The sequence below is a fragment of the Ipomoea nil genome, unplaced genomic scaffold (assembly GCF_001879475.1).
Source record: "Ipomoea nil cultivar Tokyo-kokei standard unplaced genomic scaffold, Asagao_1.1 scaffold0019, whole genome shotgun sequence".
In the NCBI taxonomy this organism is placed as follows: domain Eukaryota; kingdom Viridiplantae; phylum Streptophyta; class Magnoliopsida; order Solanales; family Convolvulaceae; genus Ipomoea; species Ipomoea nil.
Genome location: NW_017616447.1, coordinates 1,374,343 through 1,396,788, shown reverse-complemented (window position 1 = coordinate 1,396,788; position 22,446 = coordinate 1,374,343). Strand labels below are relative to the sequence as shown.

Here is a 22,446-nt window from a genome sequence, read left to right as displayed (position 1 = left end):
GCACATTAGCCCCCTCAATTATTTTAAAAGTGGTGGTTTTTCCCCCAAATATATTAAATTGACATTTCTACCCTTAAAGTAAACATTTTATTTATTTTACTTCTCCAACAAATTATTGCGTATATGTAGCGATTACCACGGTTCGATTCGAACTGAACCAGACACTATAGCAATCGAATTAAAAGTTTTCAGTTATGATTCAGATCTAGAACCCAATATTTGGATTTCAATTTATTAAATTTAAGAATAAAAAAAAACTGGATCATGAACCGTGAACTGGCGGTTCCGGATCCAGTTCGTGATTTTGAACCGTCTTTATTTTAAAATTTTATTTTTTATTTTAAAATAGTCTAAATTCAACAATAAATGTATTTTATTTTTTCAGTTCGGAACATGAACCGGTCATTCTGGTTCGCGATTTTAATAAACTCTAAATATCGCGTTTTGATTATAAATTGTAATTGGAATATTTTGGTTTGGTTGCTATAGTATCTGTTTGGTTTGAACCAAATTATAGTAATAATTTGTTGGAGAATAAAAATAAATGAAATATTTATTTTAAGGGTAAATATGTCGATTTAACATTTCAGGGGAAAAAAAGTCACTTAAATAATTGAGGGGGAAAAAGTGCTATAAGTATATAACTTAGGGGGAAAAAGTGCCATTTGCCCTTATTATTATTAATAAACATTTTAAATTTGGGAAAATGACACTTTTTCCCCCTGAGTTATATACTTATAGCACTTTTCCCCCCTCAATTATTTAGGTAAGCACATTAGCCCCTTCAATTATTCTAAATGTGGTGGTTTTTCCTCCTAATATATTAAATTGACATTTATACCCTTAAAATAAACATTTTATTTATTTTACTTCTCCAACAAATTATTGCGTATACGTAGGGATGACCACGATTCGGTTCGAACTGAATCGGACACTATAGCAATCGAATTAAAAGTTTCCGGTTATGATTCAGATCTAGAACCCAATATTTGTATTTCAATTTATTAAAATTATGAATCAAAAAAATTGGATCCTGAACCGTGAACCGGCGGTTCCGGACCCGATTCGCGATTTTGAACCGTTTTTATTTTAAAATTTTATTTTTATTTTAAAAATAGTCTAAATTCAACAATAAATGTATTTTATTTTTTCAGTTCGGAACCATGAACCGTCCGTTCCGGAATTTTAATAAACTCTAAATATCGAGTTTCGATTCTAAATTGTAATTGGAATATTCCGGTTTGGTTGCTACAGTGTTTATTTGGTTTGAACCAAATTATGGTCATAATTTGTTGGAGAAAAAAATAAATAAAATATTTATTTTAAGGGTAAATATGTCCGTTTAACATTTTAGGGAAAAAAATAGCCACTTAAATAACTGAGGGGGGAAAAGTGCTATAAGTATATAATTCAGGGGGAAAAAGTGTCATTTTCACTTTAAATTTTGTACTACTTATTTCTTTTCAATTGTTATGTATACTAAACATCAGAATTGAAATATTCAATAATTTTATTTTTGTAAACCATATACTGAAACTTAAACTTTCGCTTTATTCCCGTATTGTTCTTTTTTCATGAAATTACAATTCCTTTTCAATCTAATTCTTTCATTCCAATCAAAGCCATGTAAATTGTCATTTGACGGCTGTACTCATTTGAAATTTGTTATTTAATATTTAATTAATTTTAAAAAATTATTACTCCCTAGTTTTTTTTTTGAAAAAAATTATTACTCCGTAGTTTATTTCATATTTATTCTATTTTTTAATCGCATATAGTTATATACCGAACTATTTAGATAATTAGATTAGATTAGATGCGTCCAGAAAACTGAGAGGAAAACAGCAAAAGCCGAAGAAAAGAGATCGAGAAGGGCATCTAAGAACGACTTTGATGCTATCCTGGTTTTTGAATATATGTTTATAATAAATCAGAATTATCATTTTCATATTGCCGACAAATACTCATCGAATTAGATTTTGCAATTTCTTTGTATTCTGAAATTAGGGTTTAGTTATCGCCCTGAGTAAACAAAATCCCTATCGTATCAGCGTTGTCGTCCACTGCCGAAGTCCCATCCCATTGTTGTTTCTGTTCGTCTGTCGTCACTGAGTTCTGTTCATTTGCCGCTGGAATCTCCACAGGCCACAGCAGCAGCCTTTAAGGTCAGATTGAGTTTATCTTTGCTTGTGCAATGGTATTATTTGGTATCTCTAATGTTATATATTGTCACTTAATAAGGTTGTTGATACAATTATTTGTATGTGCCAGCCATATTCTGTTTTATCAGATGGAATGAAATTTGGGCTACTGAGGAAGTCTTAAAAGTTCAAGGTTGGTATTCTAATGACTTGAATACATTTTGTTAACATTAATTTGTTCTATTTTTTGTTTATCGGGCCAAAGTTTTGTTGCTTTGTTGGGTTTTTATCATTTATGTTGAATTTCTGATTTATAAGCCAATATTCAAGGTATGATAGACATTTCTATTTAGTTTTAAAATCCGAATAGATCAAATTAATCATTGCATTTTTTACTTTCATTCTAGGTGGATCCGGATCATGTATGTATCTAGTGAAATGAAAATTCACATAGCATCATATATTTTGTTAATTTTGACACTATCCAACTATCTTAATTCATTTAATTTTACAGCCTTAGATGGTTCTTATTACAGGCTGAAAGCTTGACTTTGTTATGCTGGAAATTTTGGAATAACTTGTTATCAATCATTTCTTTTTCTTGTTTATAGGCTGAAAACCAGGCACGTCATTGTTTGGCTATTATCTCCGTGCAACCCACTGCTTGAACCGCTCTCCGGCTACAAGTTCTCTCGTACTCATCACTGGTCAGCCATGCTATTTAATCGTACTAATAATAGTTTCTCCTCTGCTGGCACTAGAATTCCTACAGCCCCTCAATTGGCTTCTCAGTCATCGTGGTCTGGTCCTCCTGGTGTTGATATTGGACCAGCTGTTGCTGACCCATTTCTTTCTGGGTTGAAGCGTCCCTCGTCTGAAGGTTAGGTTCTTTCTCCCTTTCCCTTCTTGTTGTATTCATTTCTTAGGCTCTCTAGCTGGCTTTGTCATGTGATGAAATGACCAATCTAATTATGAACAAGTGGTGGTGCTTTCCCGAGACTGGTTCTTAGGGAGATAATTACTTTCTGTGGCAATGTAACTTTTTCCATTTTCTGTTCAGTTATTTCTCGGTGTAATATTTATAATTTTCAAACTTCTAATTATCCCCAATTATAATGATTTTATGGTTTAAAGTGCATTGCTGGTTTGTAGTTGGGTTGTCTCAGCCTTTATTAATTTCCATGTAATTGGAATCTGTCTAGTTGCATGTAGTAGTAGTCCATAAACTGCCTTACGAATCTACTTTCTGCACGCTGATTGAGAACTTCAGCTAGAATGCTAGCGTATTCTTCCTTCACTATGTACATTTAGTAAATGAATGTGGAGCCAATATAGGCATAATTTTTCTGTTCTTTTTCCTTTTCCCCTCTTTATTCTTTCTTTATCAAAGGAATAAGAGATGCCAAATTATTAAGTTTTGGAAGGAAAGCAAAGGTTTGGGATAATTCACTTGGAAGAGAAGATTTCAAAAAAATCATTTTCTTTTTATTTGACTAGTGACCCAAGTAATACCAGCAGCAGCCTAAATGGAAATATCGTTGTAACAAACCTTTTGTTGGTTAAAGGAGACTAATATTAGTTAATGTAATTTTCTATCAGATGCCTAAATCATTTGCCGAGTTTCTTTAGCATGAATGAGTGAATGACTAGCTAATGTCAAATTGTCAATTGCATTATGATTCCAACTGTCAAAGTAACATAATAAAGAGGAACAGGCTACTCCAAACGATTTGCATATAGCTTTTAGCATTTCATTATTATGAATATTTCAAACTCCCTGGGCACAGTCACTTCTTAGATCCATGAAATCTTCTGCTGGTTGCTTGGATACTGGATTTTAAAACATTAATTTAAGACTGCCCTTTTCTTTTCAGCACATCTATTTTTAAACCAAAACCTATTAAGATACTCTGTAGCGTACTGTAAATTGCTAGTCATCATGCTATATACAGTCAAATGCCGCCTCTAATATTGTAAGAAGATATGGGGCTGAAACTTCTTATCTTTGTCTTGTCAATATATTAATTCTTTCATACAAACATATATGTATGTATTTATGTATATGTATATATTAAAAAAAAAAAAAACTAAACTGCATTGTGCTCAAACTCAAAGTATCTAACAAACTGCATATACAATTTTCTATGTTTGAAAACTATTTTGTGGTTTCCACTTTTACCTATATAAACATATGATATATAAAGTTATAGTACTGATTTCAGTCATTTGAGTTTATTATAGCTTGTCTTGCTACTTCTTATATATATGTAAGGTCATATGTCTAATAATACACTTTTTATGTGGTTTGTTGTTTGTATGTTTATATTATATGTCATAGCCCTATATCATCAGACAGTTTTGGGTGGTCATAGTACAGTTGGGCAAACTGAATCTTGGTTTTCAAGCAATCCTTTAGCCAAGCGTCCTAGATTTGAGACTGCCTGCAATTTGCCCATCTATCCCCAGAGGCCCGGAGAGAAGGACTGTTCCCATTACATGCTCACAAGAACCTGTAAGTTTGGAGATAGCTGCAAGTTTGATCATCCTATTTGGGTTCCAGAGGGTGGAATCCCAGATTGGAAAGAGGTGATCATTTTTGCTATTAACATTCTATGAAAACATATAATGTTGTCAAAGCATTTGTGACTCGTTGCCTCTACTTCTTCTATTTCTACATATCTATTTATTAAATTTTAATATTCTTTTACAGGAGCAACGTACTCCTTGTACATGCTATAATATTGCTAACTACCTATATGCATTAAGTTGATCTTTTTTTAATTATCGAAAATATTATGTTATAAATAATTTTCTAAAGTCAAAGGTAGAAAATATGATGCTATATTTAATCAATGCAAATCCTTCTTCCTCCAATATATGAATATATCCCTCCCCCAAGAGAAAGAAAGGGAACATCCTAAGAAAGAAACCAAAATAGTATGCAAGTTTAGTCATTAGTGAATTCTGAGAATTTGGGGTTTACCTGGCAAAATGGAATTGGGGTCAAAACCATCATATACCAATCTGTTCCACCTTTACTTGGGAATCTACTATGGATGCCACCTGTCTTAGACTCTCAGATTGTTATACCACTGGGCAATTCAATCCCAGAACATGGTAAGGTTAATGGCAGTCTCTGCTAAAGTGAAAATGCTAATTTTTAAGATAATGTATTAATAGGTAAAGTAACAACATTTAATGAAATTAGAAAACTCCTTTCATTTAAAGTAATGGAATTAATGATGATTAAACCTTGATATCCCATAAATCCCTGTTGCTCTTCTTACGAGTGCCATGAGATATTGTATTAGACTGCCTTCTTTAGCAAATTGGATATCTTGGTTGTTTTCACTGGACTGTTAAAAGGTAAAAAGTGTTGATTTGGCATGGTTATTGACTTCAACTTTCAGTGTGCTGGAAAAACAATACACTAAAGCAAACTTAGATCTTAGTTCATCACCATGAAGTCCAATTGTCTTCCAAAGATGTGTTTAAAAGATTAGTCTCTCCTTTGAACAAATGTGACATTATTTTGGGAAAACTAATATTGAATAAGTTGGGCACTCCATTTAAGTTATTATTTCCTCCTAACAAGAAAATTGTCTTTCAATTTTGTCAGTCTGGAAAGTTGAGGTTGTGTTTCTACATTTTAAGCAACAAAGCATGAGTCAAGCTCAACTTTTTTGGGGCTTATAGGGTTTGGCTGAACTTGAGTCAATTCAATGTCATTGCCTTTATTACCCTTAAGCGTCTGTAGCTCAAGTAGGCTGCAAGAGAGCTTGTTATGTACTTATGTAGGCACTGGCAGCAGTTTGTTGTTGTCAAGCTAGTTTTGTTGAAAGAATATATAAAATGTGTTAAACTTAGCACTTAGGTACCACTGATGTGTTAAGAATGGGATAGGTGCTGGTGGCTCTGCCATGATGAGATGGATAATATAGATTGTATTTGTTCATCAGGGAGGTGTTTCCAAGTTGATATAAATCTCCATTAGTTGGGAAACATGGTGCCTCTAGTATCTTAAATTTTTCTCTTCATATTATGAGGCCAATAAGTCCAATTCACTTTAGAAGCTTTGTAAACTATTCTATTTAGAGAATCCATAACCTGTGCTATCTTCTGTTTTTTGTGCATATTTTGGCATGTACTATGCATAATTCTCTTTCAGCATGTATTTGCTCCACTGCTGGGGTGAACCCAAACTTGGCCTTGGTTCATTGTGGGGGGTGGAAATTAGATGAAGTGCTTTGTTATTTTTGATGTGTTCTAAGCCCATAATGTGTGTAAGAATCTAATTAGCCATTGAGTGTTAAAATAAGACATGTTGGCTGCATGCATAATGAAAAAGGGATGTAAAGACTATTTGGATAGAAATTTAACCTAAACCTTTCAGTATATAAAAAAAAGTAAATCTGTTTATAAGCAGGTTACTGGTGCTGCCAATTTAGAAAGTTGCTTTTTCATCTCTCATTTCTTTGTTTCTTTTTGGGTACTTTTTTAGTAAAGGATTTTAGCATAGTTATCACGACGCCCTGTTAAGTCGCGGCGCCCCCCGATCGCCTTGACAACTAGGCGACAAGTCAAAAATAATATATATATATATATATATATATATATATATATATATATATATATATATATATATATATATATATATATTCTATTGTTTAAACAATTAAACATATTCAAGTATTCAACATACGTCAAGTCACCAACTACTCCAATTACATAACTCACACAAGTAGAATCATATCCAAATTCCAACATCCAAGTTAACACACATCAATCCACCAATAACACAAGTAGAATAATCAATAATATCCAACATCCAAGTTAAAACTTTCAAAGATCCATCAAAAAGTCATCCATATTTCCTCCCCCTTCATTGTAATCATCTTCATTCCCTCCCGCTTGGTCATTATCATCATCATTTGGAAAATGATCTTCTTCATTTTGTTGTTCCTCACCCCTAGAACTAGAAGTATTGCGGCATCGTGAATAGCTCAAGATTGGTGCACTCGAGCCTTCCCCCATGTGAGCTCTCATAGGAAGATTACGACCCTCAAGGTTGTTTGATGCACCAATTGCTTCATCAACATGCCGCCATGAAAGATCTCCCCCGGGATGAACATCATCACTAGATCCACTACCATTAATCCATTCATTGTCCCATTGGAACTCTTCTAAGACCAATGGATTAAAGTTGGATCCTTCTTCACGCATCTTTTGAAACCTACTTGCAATTTTACGGCTGTATTGAACATATACCAAGTCGTTCAATCTCTAGTGCTCTAAGCGGTTTCTTTTTTTTTTTTTTTGGTATGGATCTAAAAAGTTAGCAAGAGAGCAGACTTTAGGATGCAATTAGCAGTCAAGCAACAAAAAATCAAAGACTCCTCGTAAGTAATACTAACTTAAGTAACTAAATAAGTACTAAGTACGAAGTAACATAAATGAAGAAGAAGATCATTTTCCAAATGATGATGATGATGACCAAGCGGGAGGGAAGGAAGATGATGACAAGAGGGGGGAGGAAATATGGATGACTTTTTGATGGATCTTTGAAAGTTTTAACTTGGATGTTGGATATTATTGATTATTCTACTTGTGTGTTATTGGTGGATTGATGTGTGTTAACTTGGATGTTGGAATTTGGATATGATTCTACTTGTGTGTTATGTAGTTGGAGTAGTTGGTGACTTGATGTATGTTGAATACTTGAATATGTTTAATTGTTTAAACTATAGAATGTTTAGACTTTATCTAAAAACATAATAAGTCTCAATCAAAGTTATATCCCTCATTTATGTCTATGTTTTTAATGCTAATCATTTTGTACATTGTGCTTTTAAAGTTGTACTATATAATCTTTTGGACAAAAATACCCCTACCGTTATAACTTCTGTTATCTTTTCCATTATTGTTATCATGCACATGCATCCACCATATATTTTCTTATATTCTTTAATAATAATAATATTTGTAGACATTATATATTGGATTATTATAATAAATAAATAAATTTGATTTCATATAGATTTTATTTAGTAGGGATTTGTTAGTTATTTTAAAAATATAAATATTGGGCATATGTTTTTGTGCATCGCGCATAGAAAAGACTAGTGTATATATATATATATATATATATATATATATATATATATATAATATTATTTTTTGACTTGTCGCCTAGGCGACAAGGCGTTCGGGGGGCGCCGCGACTTAACAGGGCGCCATGAAAACTATGGTTATCATTTCCTCTTTTTCATTTAAAATTCCTATTACAAGGCAATCCTTTAAAATGATTGTTTTATGATGATGTTTATGTGTATGCTTAGAATATTTTTTCTTGTCTACTAATTTATGCTTTCATTTCAATCATACCTTTCTCTTGTCAAGTGCAGGTACTCATTACAAGTGAATCTCTTCCAGTGAGACCGGGAGAGCCAGATTGTCCGGTAAGCAAACAACCTTAAAGGATGATTGTACTTGTGAATTTTTTTGATAATTCAAATAGCTGTATGCCTTTTTGTACCTTATTGCCTTGTACATTGTTTCAGTATTATCTAAAGACTCAAAAGTGCAAGTACGGCATTAGGTGCAGGTTTAACCACCCAAAAGTTAAGGTAGTTACTCTGATTGGGTTATATGGATAGTTTTTTGTTTCCATCAATTATGGTGACTAGATTTATTTCAATAATTGATTATTTGTTGAGTGACTCTTGCTTTAGGATGCCTTTGAAAATACTGATGTTCCTGTCTTACCTGAAAGACCTTCGGAACCTCTATGTGCGGTATGATATTGCTTATTGAGGATTAATTGTTTAATTATATGAAGAATGTGTAGTATATGTACACACAAGTGTACGTATGTTATAACTGGTTCATCATTAGTTCATTTCGGTATGTATTTATCAGTTTTACATGAAGACGGGAAAATGTAAATTTGGTTCCACCTGCAAATTTCACCATCCAAAAGACATACAAATACAGGCTTCTGCACAAGAAAATGGCAGCACTTTAGAGACTGGATTAATTGATAATAATGAAATGATTGGTGATGTGAAGCAAACTGTCAGCCCAGCTATGCTGCATAATTCCAAGGGTCTCCCTATCAGACTGGTAATACATAGGTTTTCTCCTTCTCTTTTTCCCACTCCCTTCCCCTATCTCTTCCACTCTCCTGTTTTGTCTTCTAGTTTATTTATATGCAGTGACTAGTGGTGGACTCCATATTCATCATCCTTTAAAAACTAGTTTGGCTTTTACTACACTAAACTTCTCGGTTAGTAACACTTTACCTCCCTAAACCCAAAAAATTTAATATAAAATGTAATATTATATAATATATCACTTTAACCCTCTAACATTAATATAGTTATTGGATGTATAATTGTTCCTGTTATGCCTTGTACTGGATTTTGTTTGTACCTAATTCTTTTTTGTTTCAATCTCAAGTAACGAAGTTATATATCATTGTGCCCACAGTGAGTACTGAGTAGTTTAGAAAAGATAAAAAGGGCATTGCCATGCTTCTAGATAAACCCTAAAGCACAAAGTAGTCATTCAATAATTAATCTAGTGCTAAGTGTATATTGTTTGGGTTTATTATTGAAAAACTTCAGCCTTTAACATTGCAAAGTGTAATTTCCCTTGATCATAATTTGGCTCATCCAAAATCTGTTGAAGGTTTTTCTAGATCTATATGTTAATGTAGTATTAGAACTTTATCATTATCTCCTATGGTGCTCAGGAGTTTTCTTTTACTCAACTTCCAAATAATAGATATTTTTTTCTTGAGTTTGTAGTTCGATGCTTAGATATATGATTTTTCTAGTATACATCAGAGAGCACTACTTTCTACTGTTTATTTATTTCTTTTGTCTACAACAGGGTGAAGTTGATTGCCCTTTCTACTTAAAAACTGGAAGGTAGGTTCATTGTCTGTGGGCAAGTGTGAATCTTTTCTTTTTGGTCCTTCCAGTTCTTCATCTTTTGGGATTACATACTAAAAATGATTATACACCTTTTTTTTTTTTTTTTTTTTTTTTTTTTTTTGCATGAAACAGCTGTAAGTATGGAGCCACTTGCCGCTACAATCATCCAGACAGATATAGTGAGTTGATCTTTTTTAGATTTGCATGTGTTTTCAAGTATACATGACTTTTTGAGGTGCTTTTATTATATATTCTTTTCACCCTTCAATTTTATATTCTTTCTTCATTATTGCTTCTTTTTGGTGTTATTATTACCCCATTGCTAGTTGTTTTATACTATTGCAATATTTTTTCTAAGTTTAAGAAGTTTGAAAGGTTTTCAACCCTGAATTTCTTATTCCTTTTATTTATTATTTATTATTATTATTATTATTATTATTATTATTATTATTATTATTATTATTATTGTTATTATTATTATTATTATTATTATTATAAGGGAAGGGGGATACCCACATATACAAGCTACTTTCCTCCACCGTGGCTCAAACCCACCACCTCCCACATAGGGGAGCAACTTGGTACCATTGGACCACAAGGTCCTTGGTATTTATTATTATTTTTTAAATTTCTGTTTTAGTTTCCTTTGTGTAAACTCCTAAACTTGTCTCCAAAGTGCCTGAATTTCAACCCTGTTTATCACCCATGTTCTCCACCATTGGGTTACATCTTTTTTTTCTTCCAAAAAGAGAATGCTAAAGACTCAACTTCACAAGACTGAAGGAAATAAGGAACGGATGCGTTCTATCCTGAAAATAGTTTATCCATATATTATCAGATGGTAAATAATTTAAATCTCCCCTTTCCCAACTAGGTACAACGTACAAGCTGTTTATAGACTAATCATACCACAATGGAGCACAATTAGGATATTAAATGAATAAGATGAAAACTAGAGGCCACTACTTCCAAGACAACTTCCTACATCTCACTTTAGGGCTTTGTAACTCCCAGCACACTTGGAATCTGAAATCTGAAAATGAGTTATGATTCATTGGGAAGCTATATTAGTTTAGTTTCCGATGTGGTCACGTGGCCAACCATACAAGAAAGGGAGATTTCTGAATAATGTTATGACGAAAATACTAAACACTGCCAAGAGAAGGTGGAAATGCTATTGTTTTGATTTGCCACATCACTTGCACTCTTGGTTGCTCAAATCATGAAAATCATGGTACTGTGTACCCCCTACCACACACACACACAGATTCCTCTAGCACACACCATTTCTCTAAGTTCATCCGCATTGCTACTAAGATGTTTATGTTCTAAAATAATGTTTACTTTCCTTATTTGAACACCACTCATTTTACTTTTCTCAAATCACCCTTTGTTCCTTTTAACGTTTCTAGTTCGTTCCCAATCACATCTTTTTACAAGGGCAAATTTAGGAAGGCTATCACATCTTCTGTGTGTGTGTGTTTTAATTTTTAAGATGTGACAAACCCAATTGATCCCTTACAAAATGGGATAGAAGGAATTAAATACATGTTCTCGAAAGCAAAAATATGTATAAAATAAATTTCAGTATGAACTAATTTCTTTCCTTTCTTGAGTTTCACCAGATGACTTGGTGACTAAATTGTACATTTTCTTCTCAGCTTTCCTTCTCCACCAAAATATGAAATAAAATATAAGAATGTCAGATGATAAGGAGAAATGAGATAGAACCCTAAGCATTTTACTTTTTTCTTTCTTTATAGTTTATGGCTTATTCATTATTTGTTTGTTTATTTATTCTTTACAGCAATCAATCCACCTGCAGCACATCTTAATGTTGGGGTTGTTAATCCAACTGCCTCACTTTTTCAAACATTTGACCCTAGATTGACTCAAACAATGGTAAATTTGCATTCCTTTATTCCATGGCTATGCAAGAAATTTCTTGACAGATTTAGTATGCTGGTGTGTAAATATGGGTTTTAATTTGTGCACTTTCATTTGATGATGGCTTTTTGTTATGTGTAGATCTTGGTTACTGTAGAGTGATTGTTAATTTTCATATGTAGTGCTAATTAACTTGGCGAATTATGCTAGTTCTAGGATGGTAGTTCCGCAAAGAGCATGAAACTTAGCTGGAATCGATGGATGTGATCTTAATCAGAGCTGTAACCAATTAATTTACCCGTTGTGTCTCACTGAATAAGTTACTATCTGCTAGCCTTACTAAACTTTTACTCTTGTTCTCAATATTGATATGTTTGTAGAACTGTAGAAGCTGAAAACATGCCTGTTTAGTGCATTTTTCTGTTTCCTTTTTCCACAGTTTTCCCATTTTTCTTTTTCCATTAGAAAAATGATAGAAAAATATAAAATATGTTTATCATCATCTATTTTCCATATTATTTTTCAAATGAGAAAATACGGAGTTATTATGGTGACACAAATAATGCTCGTGAAAGGTGACAATTTCATGAATGCGTGTTGGACTAGGTCGGTTCGAATATTCAAAATTTTTATTGTTACTTATTGAGTTTTATTCGGATGATAGAAATAATATTCATGGATAACAATGGATAAAATAATATCGGCTACCTGACCTCCTAAACCGTAATAGGATAGGTTTGGATAGTTGATAGTCGAGTTTGAAACAAGTTCGGGTAATAGTGGAATTCTTGTGCCTGATACTCAATTATGTGTGTGTATGAGCATGCGCGTGCACTAAATAAGTCTCGGGGTGATTTTGAGTACTATATGGGTAGTATCAAATAGGTTTAGAATGGGTATGGGTAATATTCATTCATGTTCGAGTAGTTCTAAATATATTATGATTCAAATTTGATAATGGTTAAACAGAGAAGTACCTACCTATTGTTATTCCTAATAATATGGATAATATGGATTGAGTAAAAATAAAAAATATTATATGTAGTCTTAGTGGTGAATATATAGATTGATGAATAATAGTGATGATGGTAAGATAAATAGATATATGTGGTGATAGGGTAGGTAGATGGTGGTAAATGTATTTTGATATGTGGATGGGTAGATGATATGAGTAGATAGATATGTGAAGTTTGTATGTAATAATAATAGTGATTATAAGTGAAGTTATGTGTGGTTTTGATTGACAGTTGATGAAATTGTTTGTTTGTTTACTACAGTTTGGATTTGCCACAACTATCTACCCACAACGGCCTGGACAGGTTGAATGTGATGTACGTATCTACTGAGCTTTATGATCCAATTTGAGATTACATGCACTTGAAAACTAAATTCAATCCAGATAACCTCATCGTTGTTTTGGAATCCAATGTATGAAGAATAGGTTCTATATTTTCAATTTGACAGATTGGTGTGGTTTTCCTATTTCCTTTTCTATTCACTTTTTGATGTTCTATTCGAAGATTTTAAAATGCCAGAACTGACACAAATTGGCTATATTTGCTGATGCTGCCTTTCACTATGTCTTGCTTTTCTGTATCATGACACTTTGCAGTTCTACATGAAAACTGGGGAGTGCAAATTTGGAGAGAGATGCAGGTTTCACCACCCTCTTGATCATTCATTATCTGTTACATCCTCAATGGAAGGCGAGCAGCAAAATTTTAAGCTCAGTCTTGCAGGGCTACCTAGACGTGAGGTGCGCCAAAGATTTTACAATTTATTCACAAGTTCTGTTCCAACCCAAAATTTGACTTCAATTTTTTGGGGTTGTGTTGATATTGGCAGGGTGCTATACATTGTCCGTATTATATGAAAACTGGAATATGCAAGTTTGGAGCAACTTGCAAATTTGATCATCCGCCACCAGGGGAGTTAATAGGTGGTACTTCACAGGTAACTTCTACATCTGTTGGTGAAGAGGAAGGATATGCGAAATTGGTTGAAGCCATTCAGAAACAGCAGCAATAAACATTTTGTTCTGTTCAGCAGAGGATTTGATCCGCTACCTCTTCTAGCCCTGACTACACTCTGAGGGAACTAATAATTGTTTCAGATTTGGTTGATGAGTTATTATATTTTATTTTCAAATTCTGAAGTTGGATTGCCTATGTTGTATTCCTTGTAACTGGCGGAGAATAGTAGCTAGCTTTGAAATGCGTTTATATAGTTGGTGTTATGTCTTTTCTAGTGGACGGAGCTCTATAATGATTTGCTACTCTTCACTGTGTTTTGACGTTGGTGTGCAGGATGATGACGATTGTGCTATTTTTTTATTTGGGAAAATGGTAAAATAATCAAATGATTAAATGGGAATCACCCTTAGTGAGAATGTAAGAATCCGTTAGACGGCTCTACATAAACAAAAGTAGATTGTGTGCATTCATGTATAAAAATATGTGTATTTATGTATAAATTTGCAGGTTTTCATTGGAACATTACTACTGTTAAATATTTCCAAGTATACGGTCAAATATTTCTAAGGGTACTGTTAAATATTTTTAAATGTATAATTTTGTGTAAATATTTTTAAATGTACAATTGTAATGACAGGCTTCTAGTGCATTGAGATCAAACATAATCAAATGTCGAAAATTAATATAAAAAAAGAAAATGTGGTGACATTATTATAATTTTTTGATCACTTAATTATTTGCAGATGTACTACTAAGCATTTATGCATGCATTGACAAGCAATTGCAGGCTACGAGAATAAGATAGTGCCTCCATCAAGCATTTACAGCTTTTGCACTAAAAATAATTTTTAAATGCATTGCTGAACATTTTTAATGTATTGTAAAATATTTCTAAATGCGCAATTTCAATTTTTTCCTAATGTGTGGTCAATCATTTTTAAATGCACAACCGTAATAACATGAAGAGGAATGTGATAGAAATTATAAAAAATGTCACTACGTTTTTTCCTCTTTTCAATGATTATGTTTAGATGGCAGATCTGTCTGCATGTTATATATATATATATATATATATATATATATATATATATATATATATATATATATATAGGGCGGGTTCAGGTGCGACAGTGTCTTACGGTGCGGCAACACCAATAGTTCACCAAATATGCACCATCAACGTTAGGAAATACACCACACAAAACAGAGTAAACAGAGCCTTGTATCACCAAACACACACCATTAGGTGTGAGTAAAAACACCATACACTGTTCGGAAATACACCATTGGGGGTGGTGAGTTATATGGTGTGTTTTCTTGAGTCTGTGGTGTATTTTGTAATGTTTTATTACATTTCGTTGGGGTGTGTTTTTATTACACTGTTGGTGCATATTGTTAACACTGTTGGTGTATTCTGAAATTTGACCGCACCGCCGCACCGTAAGACCCCGCCGCATATGAGCGCTCTTCTATATATATATATATATATATATATATATATATATATATAGGGTGCTTTTCTGGTGCACACCACTATTAGCATGTGAACTTGTGAATTAACGTGGTGCATTGATTCTTGTAATCTGGTGGCTCATATTTTAAGTGCACCCCATACGTTGTGATCTGCGCAACAGGCAAGGATGGGGCCAGTTACGTAAATCCAACTTAATTGCGTTTGAATTAACGATCACCTACGCCAAACCCGTGCATGTGTATCGTTGTTCGTCGTGAGTCCACCGCCGGCGTCCGAGATTTGCAGAGCGTGGCGATAACAACGTAGTGCAATTCCGATGAGCGGCATGTCAGGTTAGACCGATTCTCCCCTATGCCTTGTTTCTTACTCGTCATTACACGCCTAGCGCTGCAACGGTTGAGAGTTACTCCCTCACGGCGGCTGACAGTGATTGGGCCGGCGATTTCATTCTATATTTAATTTTTTTAAATGGATGAACTGGTACATTGTGCATGTCAATGATTGGGACGGCCATTGCACTTAATATATTGACTTGCACGTTGCTTCCTCACGGTGGCAATGCACAAGGCTCCCTCCCCTAACCGATGTCCCCAGGGGTGGGTCGTCGGTGCATGTTAGTGGTCCTCCGCGTCTGTACGGGTGGCCGCTGGAGTAATCATGGACCCGCATAGTTGCCGTTGCTACACTCACCTGGGCAGTAGGAGTATACAGGGATGGGAATATGGATTGATCAATACAGGTCAATGTGATGTTAATCCAATATCGCTTGATAAATGATGTGAACATTATACAGTGGCTAATGAGTTAGAACGGTTGAATGGGTAGTATACCCATCCAAAGTCTGTGGTTTGTAATGTGTGGGAGCTTATATCATTCTATCAGAAAATTGATCTTTGGATTATTCAATTCAGCCTTGCACCATGTATTGTTATGTTGTAGTCTGAGTTTATTTTACAGTAATCGTGTCTTGGGTACGCACAAGGCTGTGTTTTTAGTTTGTTTTCATGCGTATAGAGTGTCGTCTAAAGGCTTGAAAGCGTAACAATTGTGGTTGCACACCTGTTTAGCGTTGCAGTGAATTCTGCAAAGCTAAAATACATCCACCAATAGTACCAATTCATATAATGCCGGGTGCACTTGCGTTCTGCAAATTTATGTAGTGGTGCTTTACCGGTGTGCATTCGTACTTAATTTACTTTCGACCTGTTAAGCAGTCCACCCCTTGAATGCCCCAATTGTATTGGTTCTGTTTTCAAATATATATATTTATTTATTGTAGTTCAATCTGTGTGTATGTGTTGTGTGAGACTAAATTTTTATATGTAATGTATGTTTGCATTAAGTATAATTGTGTACATGATATTTATAGATTTGTATATAATATTAAAGAACGTGTTTTGCACATTAAGTATAATTGTGTACATGTTATTTTGGTTGCACTGCACATGTTATATCTGCGTGGTACCTCTCACAGGTGCCAATGAGGGCGAGACACCGTATGTGCTCCGAGACGTCAAAGTTATTTATGAGAGTTAATCGGAAGTTGTATGTGGGACAACTGGTCTTTGCAGCAAATTACATTAAAGCGAATATTGGTTCTTCCAAAAGTTTCAAGTTATACAGGGAGGTGACCGGCTCGTACACAAACGTTGGCGCGACAGATACGGAGTTTCACAATTTTAAACGAGACCTACATGCATACGTTGATGGAAATGATGGTGAGATGATTATAGAAAAGTTTAGAACGAAGCGCGATGCTTGTGAAAACTTCTTTTTGAATTACTACCTGGATGAAGAGAATCGGGTTGCACGGCTTTTCTGGGTTGACCTCAATGGTCATCGCAATTTTTCCTTATTTAGTGACGTAATTTCGATTGATGCAACCTATGGTACAAACTTACTATGAATGCTTATTATTAATTACGTTTTAGCAAAAAATTAAGTTGTAGTGCATTTGTGTGTATAAATTAGTTATATGATGCATTTAATTTGATTTCACAACTGTAAGTTTCAAAACACATGTTTGGACCCATGAGTAGCGTTATTAGTTAGATGAGAATGGTTGTGGTGTGGCCTTTAAGTGCATAAAATAAAATTATTGAATGTTGGGTGCATTCAATTATACATATAGGCTGTGTTCAGATTATTAGCATTTGTGTTGCAACAATATTGGTTGTGCAACCTGCTTAGGTGATGGGACATTGTAAATTTATATTTTGTATAGTAAGACTGTTGCATACTGCCATACCTTTAGACCTAAACTTGATTCACCTTGCTTTCATAATGTAAGCAATCTTCTCTAATGATTTTGGTAGTTTTACGATGGAGAAATCTTAGTCCTAATTGTATTATTTGTAATTGTGGGTTTCGCCATTTCTTCTCTTGATACCCATATCTTGTACTCCCTTGCGAATCCCGGAATACTGTTTTACTTTCTATTCTTTTGTATTCTTTAATCACTTTTTTCATTGACTTCTTGAGCATCACCACCGTACTGGTTTTTTTTTTTTTTTTTTTGCCATATTTTGTTTTTTAATTTTTGGTATTTTTCTTTCTTATAGTTTTTGAACTCTTTATTATTTTGATTAAGATTCCAAAACGTCTGTAGCAGAATGAATTACGTTAGCAAAATAAATTACGTTAGTTATTTCAGGATGAATGCACTTGTTGATTACGATTTCTTGCGTTTTGAAACAGATTTTAAATGTTAAGAATTAATAATAGGTACAACTTGGCGTATAATCTATAGAGTATAGACAATGGGGAGGTTTTGTTATACTATGATTGGTAAAAATAAAAACCAAGCAATAATTAGTAATGATAGGCTGTTTGAATATCTAAACGCCAGGCAAATTAATGTCGCTGATAATGATCACAAACTAACGGACTGCACCATTTGTGTGCTTATATAAAGGTTTTATATACACAATCCAAAAGTCTTCCAGTGAGCATCATGACTAATCCCTACGTACCCGTTCGTTCGGTGCACGCTTGTACATTTCTGTGCCTGTGTCAGTTGCCGGTGAGCTATCAATGATGTTGAAGCTAGAATGTTTGAAACTGATGCTCATTACATAGTAGCGGCCCCTGTGCATTATTGGGAATATATACTGCCACAAACAAAGTACATTAGTTGAGATCAGTGCAGTTTGGGATAGTAAGTCATCAGCGTTACAAGTTTACTTGTGAGCATAATAGTGCTGGGCACATGTGGAGTGTGTTATTTGTGGTGGTTGTGTGAACTTAACAATGTGCCCCTCCTATGTCTAAAATGCACTAATCGTTACCATGTCTAAAGTGGCCAACCCCACATGTTTTGAATCTTGCACGTCGGCATCAAGTCGCCGTGTGAACCACGCGAGCCTCTCATTCCGGCTGGAAGAAACACTCCCCACAGTCCCCATCTGCATGTACACAGCATTATAACCTGGCCAAAAGCGGGGATTCCAAAAGTGAAGTACTCAGGGACGGAGCCAGAAAAATATTTGAGTGGGGGCGAAGTTTAAATGACGTTAGAATATCAATTACAAAATATCACACAGTCATCATAAGATTAAAATACAAAATATATTATAAATAATATAATGTTTTTGATATATTAAACGATATTTAGAGTCAGAGTAAAAAATATACTTGAGTGAGGTAAAAATGTAAAAATATTTATGATAAAATATGAAACATAATCAATTGAATAAAATAATTTGAATACAATGGAGTATAATATAAACTTGTATACTACATTAATTTAATGATTCATAGAAAGTAGACTAAAAAAAATTTTAATTTAGAGTCGGAGCCAAAAATATACTTGAGTGAGCTGAGGTAAAAATGTAAAAATATTTATGATAAAATATGAAACATAATCAATTGAATAAAATAATTTGAATACAATGAAGTATAATATAAACTTGTATACTACATTAATTTAATGATTCATAGAAAGTAGACTAAAAAAAATGTTAATTTGTTAATTGAATGATTCATAAAAGTCGGCTAAAAAAATAAATAAGTGAAGATAAAGAAAAATGTTTTGAATGGGATTTGAACTTATGACCATACACATTTTTCAAATGTAAATTTAAAGATCTGCCGACTAAGCTACTCTAATTATTAGTATTTTGAACATAAATATATATTTTATACAACATTTAATGCTATACATGTCGATATATACATACATATATATAAAAGGGTAGGGTGGGGGGAGTGGGGGCAGCTGCCCCCACTGCCCCCATACTGCCTCCGTCTCTGGAAGTACTAGTACTATTCATAGGTACATACCGTAACGGCAATCGTGACAAACATGCGGGAAGGCACACCCCGCCTCCTAAATTTCTCTCTTGCTTTGCGGGTGGCGTGTTGGAACAGATGTTCATTGCTAACAAAGTCCACGAACAATGCTTTTGTTACACACTGTTTATGTTCTGAAATCCCTATGTTTTCTAAATAGGGTGTATCCTACTTAACGATCACCGTGTGGGGAGCTAAAAAGCCACATCCAAACAACGTAAATGGGTGGGAGGGGGATTGAGGGGTACCCTGACGCGGTGCTGAAAAACATGCGAAAAGGTTCGCTCCCGTACCCAAGGGGGCTCTTGCCTTTGCGGTCTGCCCCAATCCTCCTTCCCATGGCTACATACTGGGCTGATGAGTCCACTATGTTTCCCCTTAGCTGCGCACGGAGATGTACCTGCATGTGTTAATCATGATATCCATGCGTAACTACAGTAGTGTACAGAATGGGGGATGTTTAAACCAGGACCTGCATAGTTGGTGTGGCTACACTGGACTGACCAGCCGGTTCCGGAGTGGTCTCCCTCCCCTGCAGTACCTGCAATGGAAATTAAGTGCATACATTAGTAATTAGCCATCTAAAGGTATACTTCAGCTGAATGTTATGATGGTCCTTGATATGTATTATTATTGCACAGATAAAATATGTGTAACCGTAGATGCTAGTGAGTGGTGCATTTCAGAGTAATAGCAACAATGGGGTGGGATACTGCTGTGGATGTGCACTATTAACAATGTTAATAAATCCAAACCCCCAAAGCACAGGCATAAGTGCATATCACTACTTCTGATTAAATTTGGTGCACTAAATCTGCTTATTAAACCTTCGTGCACAAATTAAACTTTGGTGCACTCAGCGTGTTGCTTTCCTTTTTCTTTTTTTAGGTGCATGATTTGTCGTGGTAATGCAAAACATTAGTCAACAAGGCAACTAAGGCAAAACTCCCATCAGAGGAACATAGCAATATGATTAAACAATTGACATAAGGTGGCAATATGATTAAACAATTGACATAAGGTGAAAACAAAAAAAAAACCAATAAACCAAACCAAGTGCACACCCACCTATATGGGGTCCATCACTACTAATTGAGCATCAATCAATGATGCACACAATACAAAGCATTTCAGGACTGCGATTAACTGCCAGATTACAACAAAATAACCATGCATCCTGCATTTCCACACTAAAAATATTTAAAAAACCACCAAACTCCATCACTCAAAACCCCATATTAACCCACTTTGCAATGCCTATTATTCCATAGCCAAGTGCACCAAAAAAAAAAAAAAAAAGACCAGAACAACACATTAGATACAACATATTAATCTTAATAAAAGCCAGGTGCATGCAGTTACGTGGCAACTCTTCGGGTTCACGAGGGGGAGTGTGGAACTCCACATCCGCCTCACTCTCGTCGTCGTTTAAAACGATTGGTTGTTGGGCATCGACACCTTGACAACACACAATGACATGCCGCATTTAGTTAGTGCAAATGTAACTTACTGCAAATGTAAACTTTAGTGCATCAGGAAGTCTAGGGCTACTCTAGTTGGGAGAAAATGGAGTAATATGAATTAATAAGAGATGTGATAGTAAAGTATCATAAACCTTCAGGTAGAAATGGGTTTAGTAAGAACGTAAAGAAAGAACTAATAATAATAACTTGATAAAAATGTCATTTGGTATTGATACTTTATAGTGTAAATCACCTCTAATTCTGTTTCTTTATAGTGCATTTTGAATGGTGGTTCACAACTAACTCATTTAGATGTAGTCAAGTTATGTTCTTGCTATAAATTCTGTTTGTGCATTCAGGGGTTGGATGCATCTATGGACTTAATCTAATGTTTAATGCACTAGTGCCATGCAACTGATCCAATTCTAACCTCACACCCACAAATTTCAGTCCAGACAGTATCAACAGTATCAAAGTTCTCATCTTTAACTAAAAACTTAAAGATTAAACAATACAAGAAGTGATCAGAAGGAAATTTAAAAATAGCATAGAAGGCAGTTAATTGATAAAATATAATGCATACATAGTGTTACTGTTAGTAGATAGGCATCTAAAACTCTTGTTCTTCAGAGTGTTTAGAGGCTGGTTTAATTAAAGAATAACACAATAAGCAATTAAAAAAAAAACAGAAGGCAATTAACTAATAAAATAATAACCAAAACAGTAGGTGATTACTAATTAGCACCTTACTAATGCAAGAACAACACAGTAGGCATAGTAATAAACATCTCGGTTCAATTAATTTCCTCGTGCATACAGTGACGGTGAGTTTAGGTTGTTTAAGGTGAGGTGCATTACACGAATGCACACCGGTAAAGCACCACTACATAAATTTGCATACCTCAAATGCACCTGACCCTAAACCCTATATGAATTGAACCGTAAACCCTCAAATGGAACCCCAAACATTCTGTTCCAAAATCGATAACAAAAACTCCCAAATCGCATAAAACCTAGGAATTTAAATATAACTACACACCCAATTTTCTTTCTCTGCATGCTGTAATACATTACCAATTAGTGAGCTGAACCGCAGTCAATTTTGATGGTGTCAGTGACAAACCCCTCTCCCCCCAGCTACGTACTCACCCCAAGCACACCCCCTAGCCCCATAGCACTCCCAGTACACAATTACAGAGGTTGAGCACATGAACTAACCTGCCTGATCCCACCGGTGCGCCGCCTGATGCCTTGCAGAAACCCTAGCCGCTATCCTGGATG

The 22,446-nt window shown here is 34.5% G+C and overlaps 1 protein-coding gene across 1 annotated transcript; it reads left to right on the top strand.

Moving 5' to 3' along the window:
• Window positions 1–1,766: 1,766 nt before the first annotated feature.
• On the top strand, window positions 1,767–14,332 carry LOC109151506 (zinc finger CCCH domain-containing protein 37-like). Its single transcript, XM_019299543.1, has 14 exons — window positions 1,767–2,165; window positions 2,272–2,334; window positions 2,753–3,021; window positions 4,480–4,727; window positions 8,546–8,599; window positions 8,702–8,767; window positions 8,873–8,935; window positions 9,060–9,263; window positions 10,035–10,072; window positions 10,211–10,257; window positions 11,886–11,980; window positions 13,243–13,296; window positions 13,578–13,721; window positions 13,811–14,332. The coding sequence occupies exons 3-14, from the start codon at window positions 2,856–2,858 to the stop codon at window positions 13,991–13,993; spliced, it is 1,362 nt and encodes a 453-aa protein (XP_019155088.1). The 5' UTR covers window positions 1,767–2,165; window positions 2,272–2,334; window positions 2,753–2,855; the 3' UTR covers window positions 13,994–14,332.
• The last annotated feature ends 8,114 nt before the right edge of the window (window positions 14,333–22,446 follow it).

Coding starts and splice junctions, on each gene's coding strand:
- LOC109151506 (XM_019299543.1), top strand. CDS start 2,856: ATGCTATTTAATCGTACTAATAATAGTTTCTCCTCTGCTGGCACTAGA. Junction 10,073..10,210: donor TTCTACTTAAAAACTGGAAG/GTAGGTTCATTG, acceptor TGCATGAAACAG/CTGTAAGTATGGAGCCACTT. Junction 10,258..11,885: donor CAATCATCCAGACAGATATA/GTGAGTTGATCT, acceptor TATTCTTTACAG/CAATCAATCCACCTGCAGCA.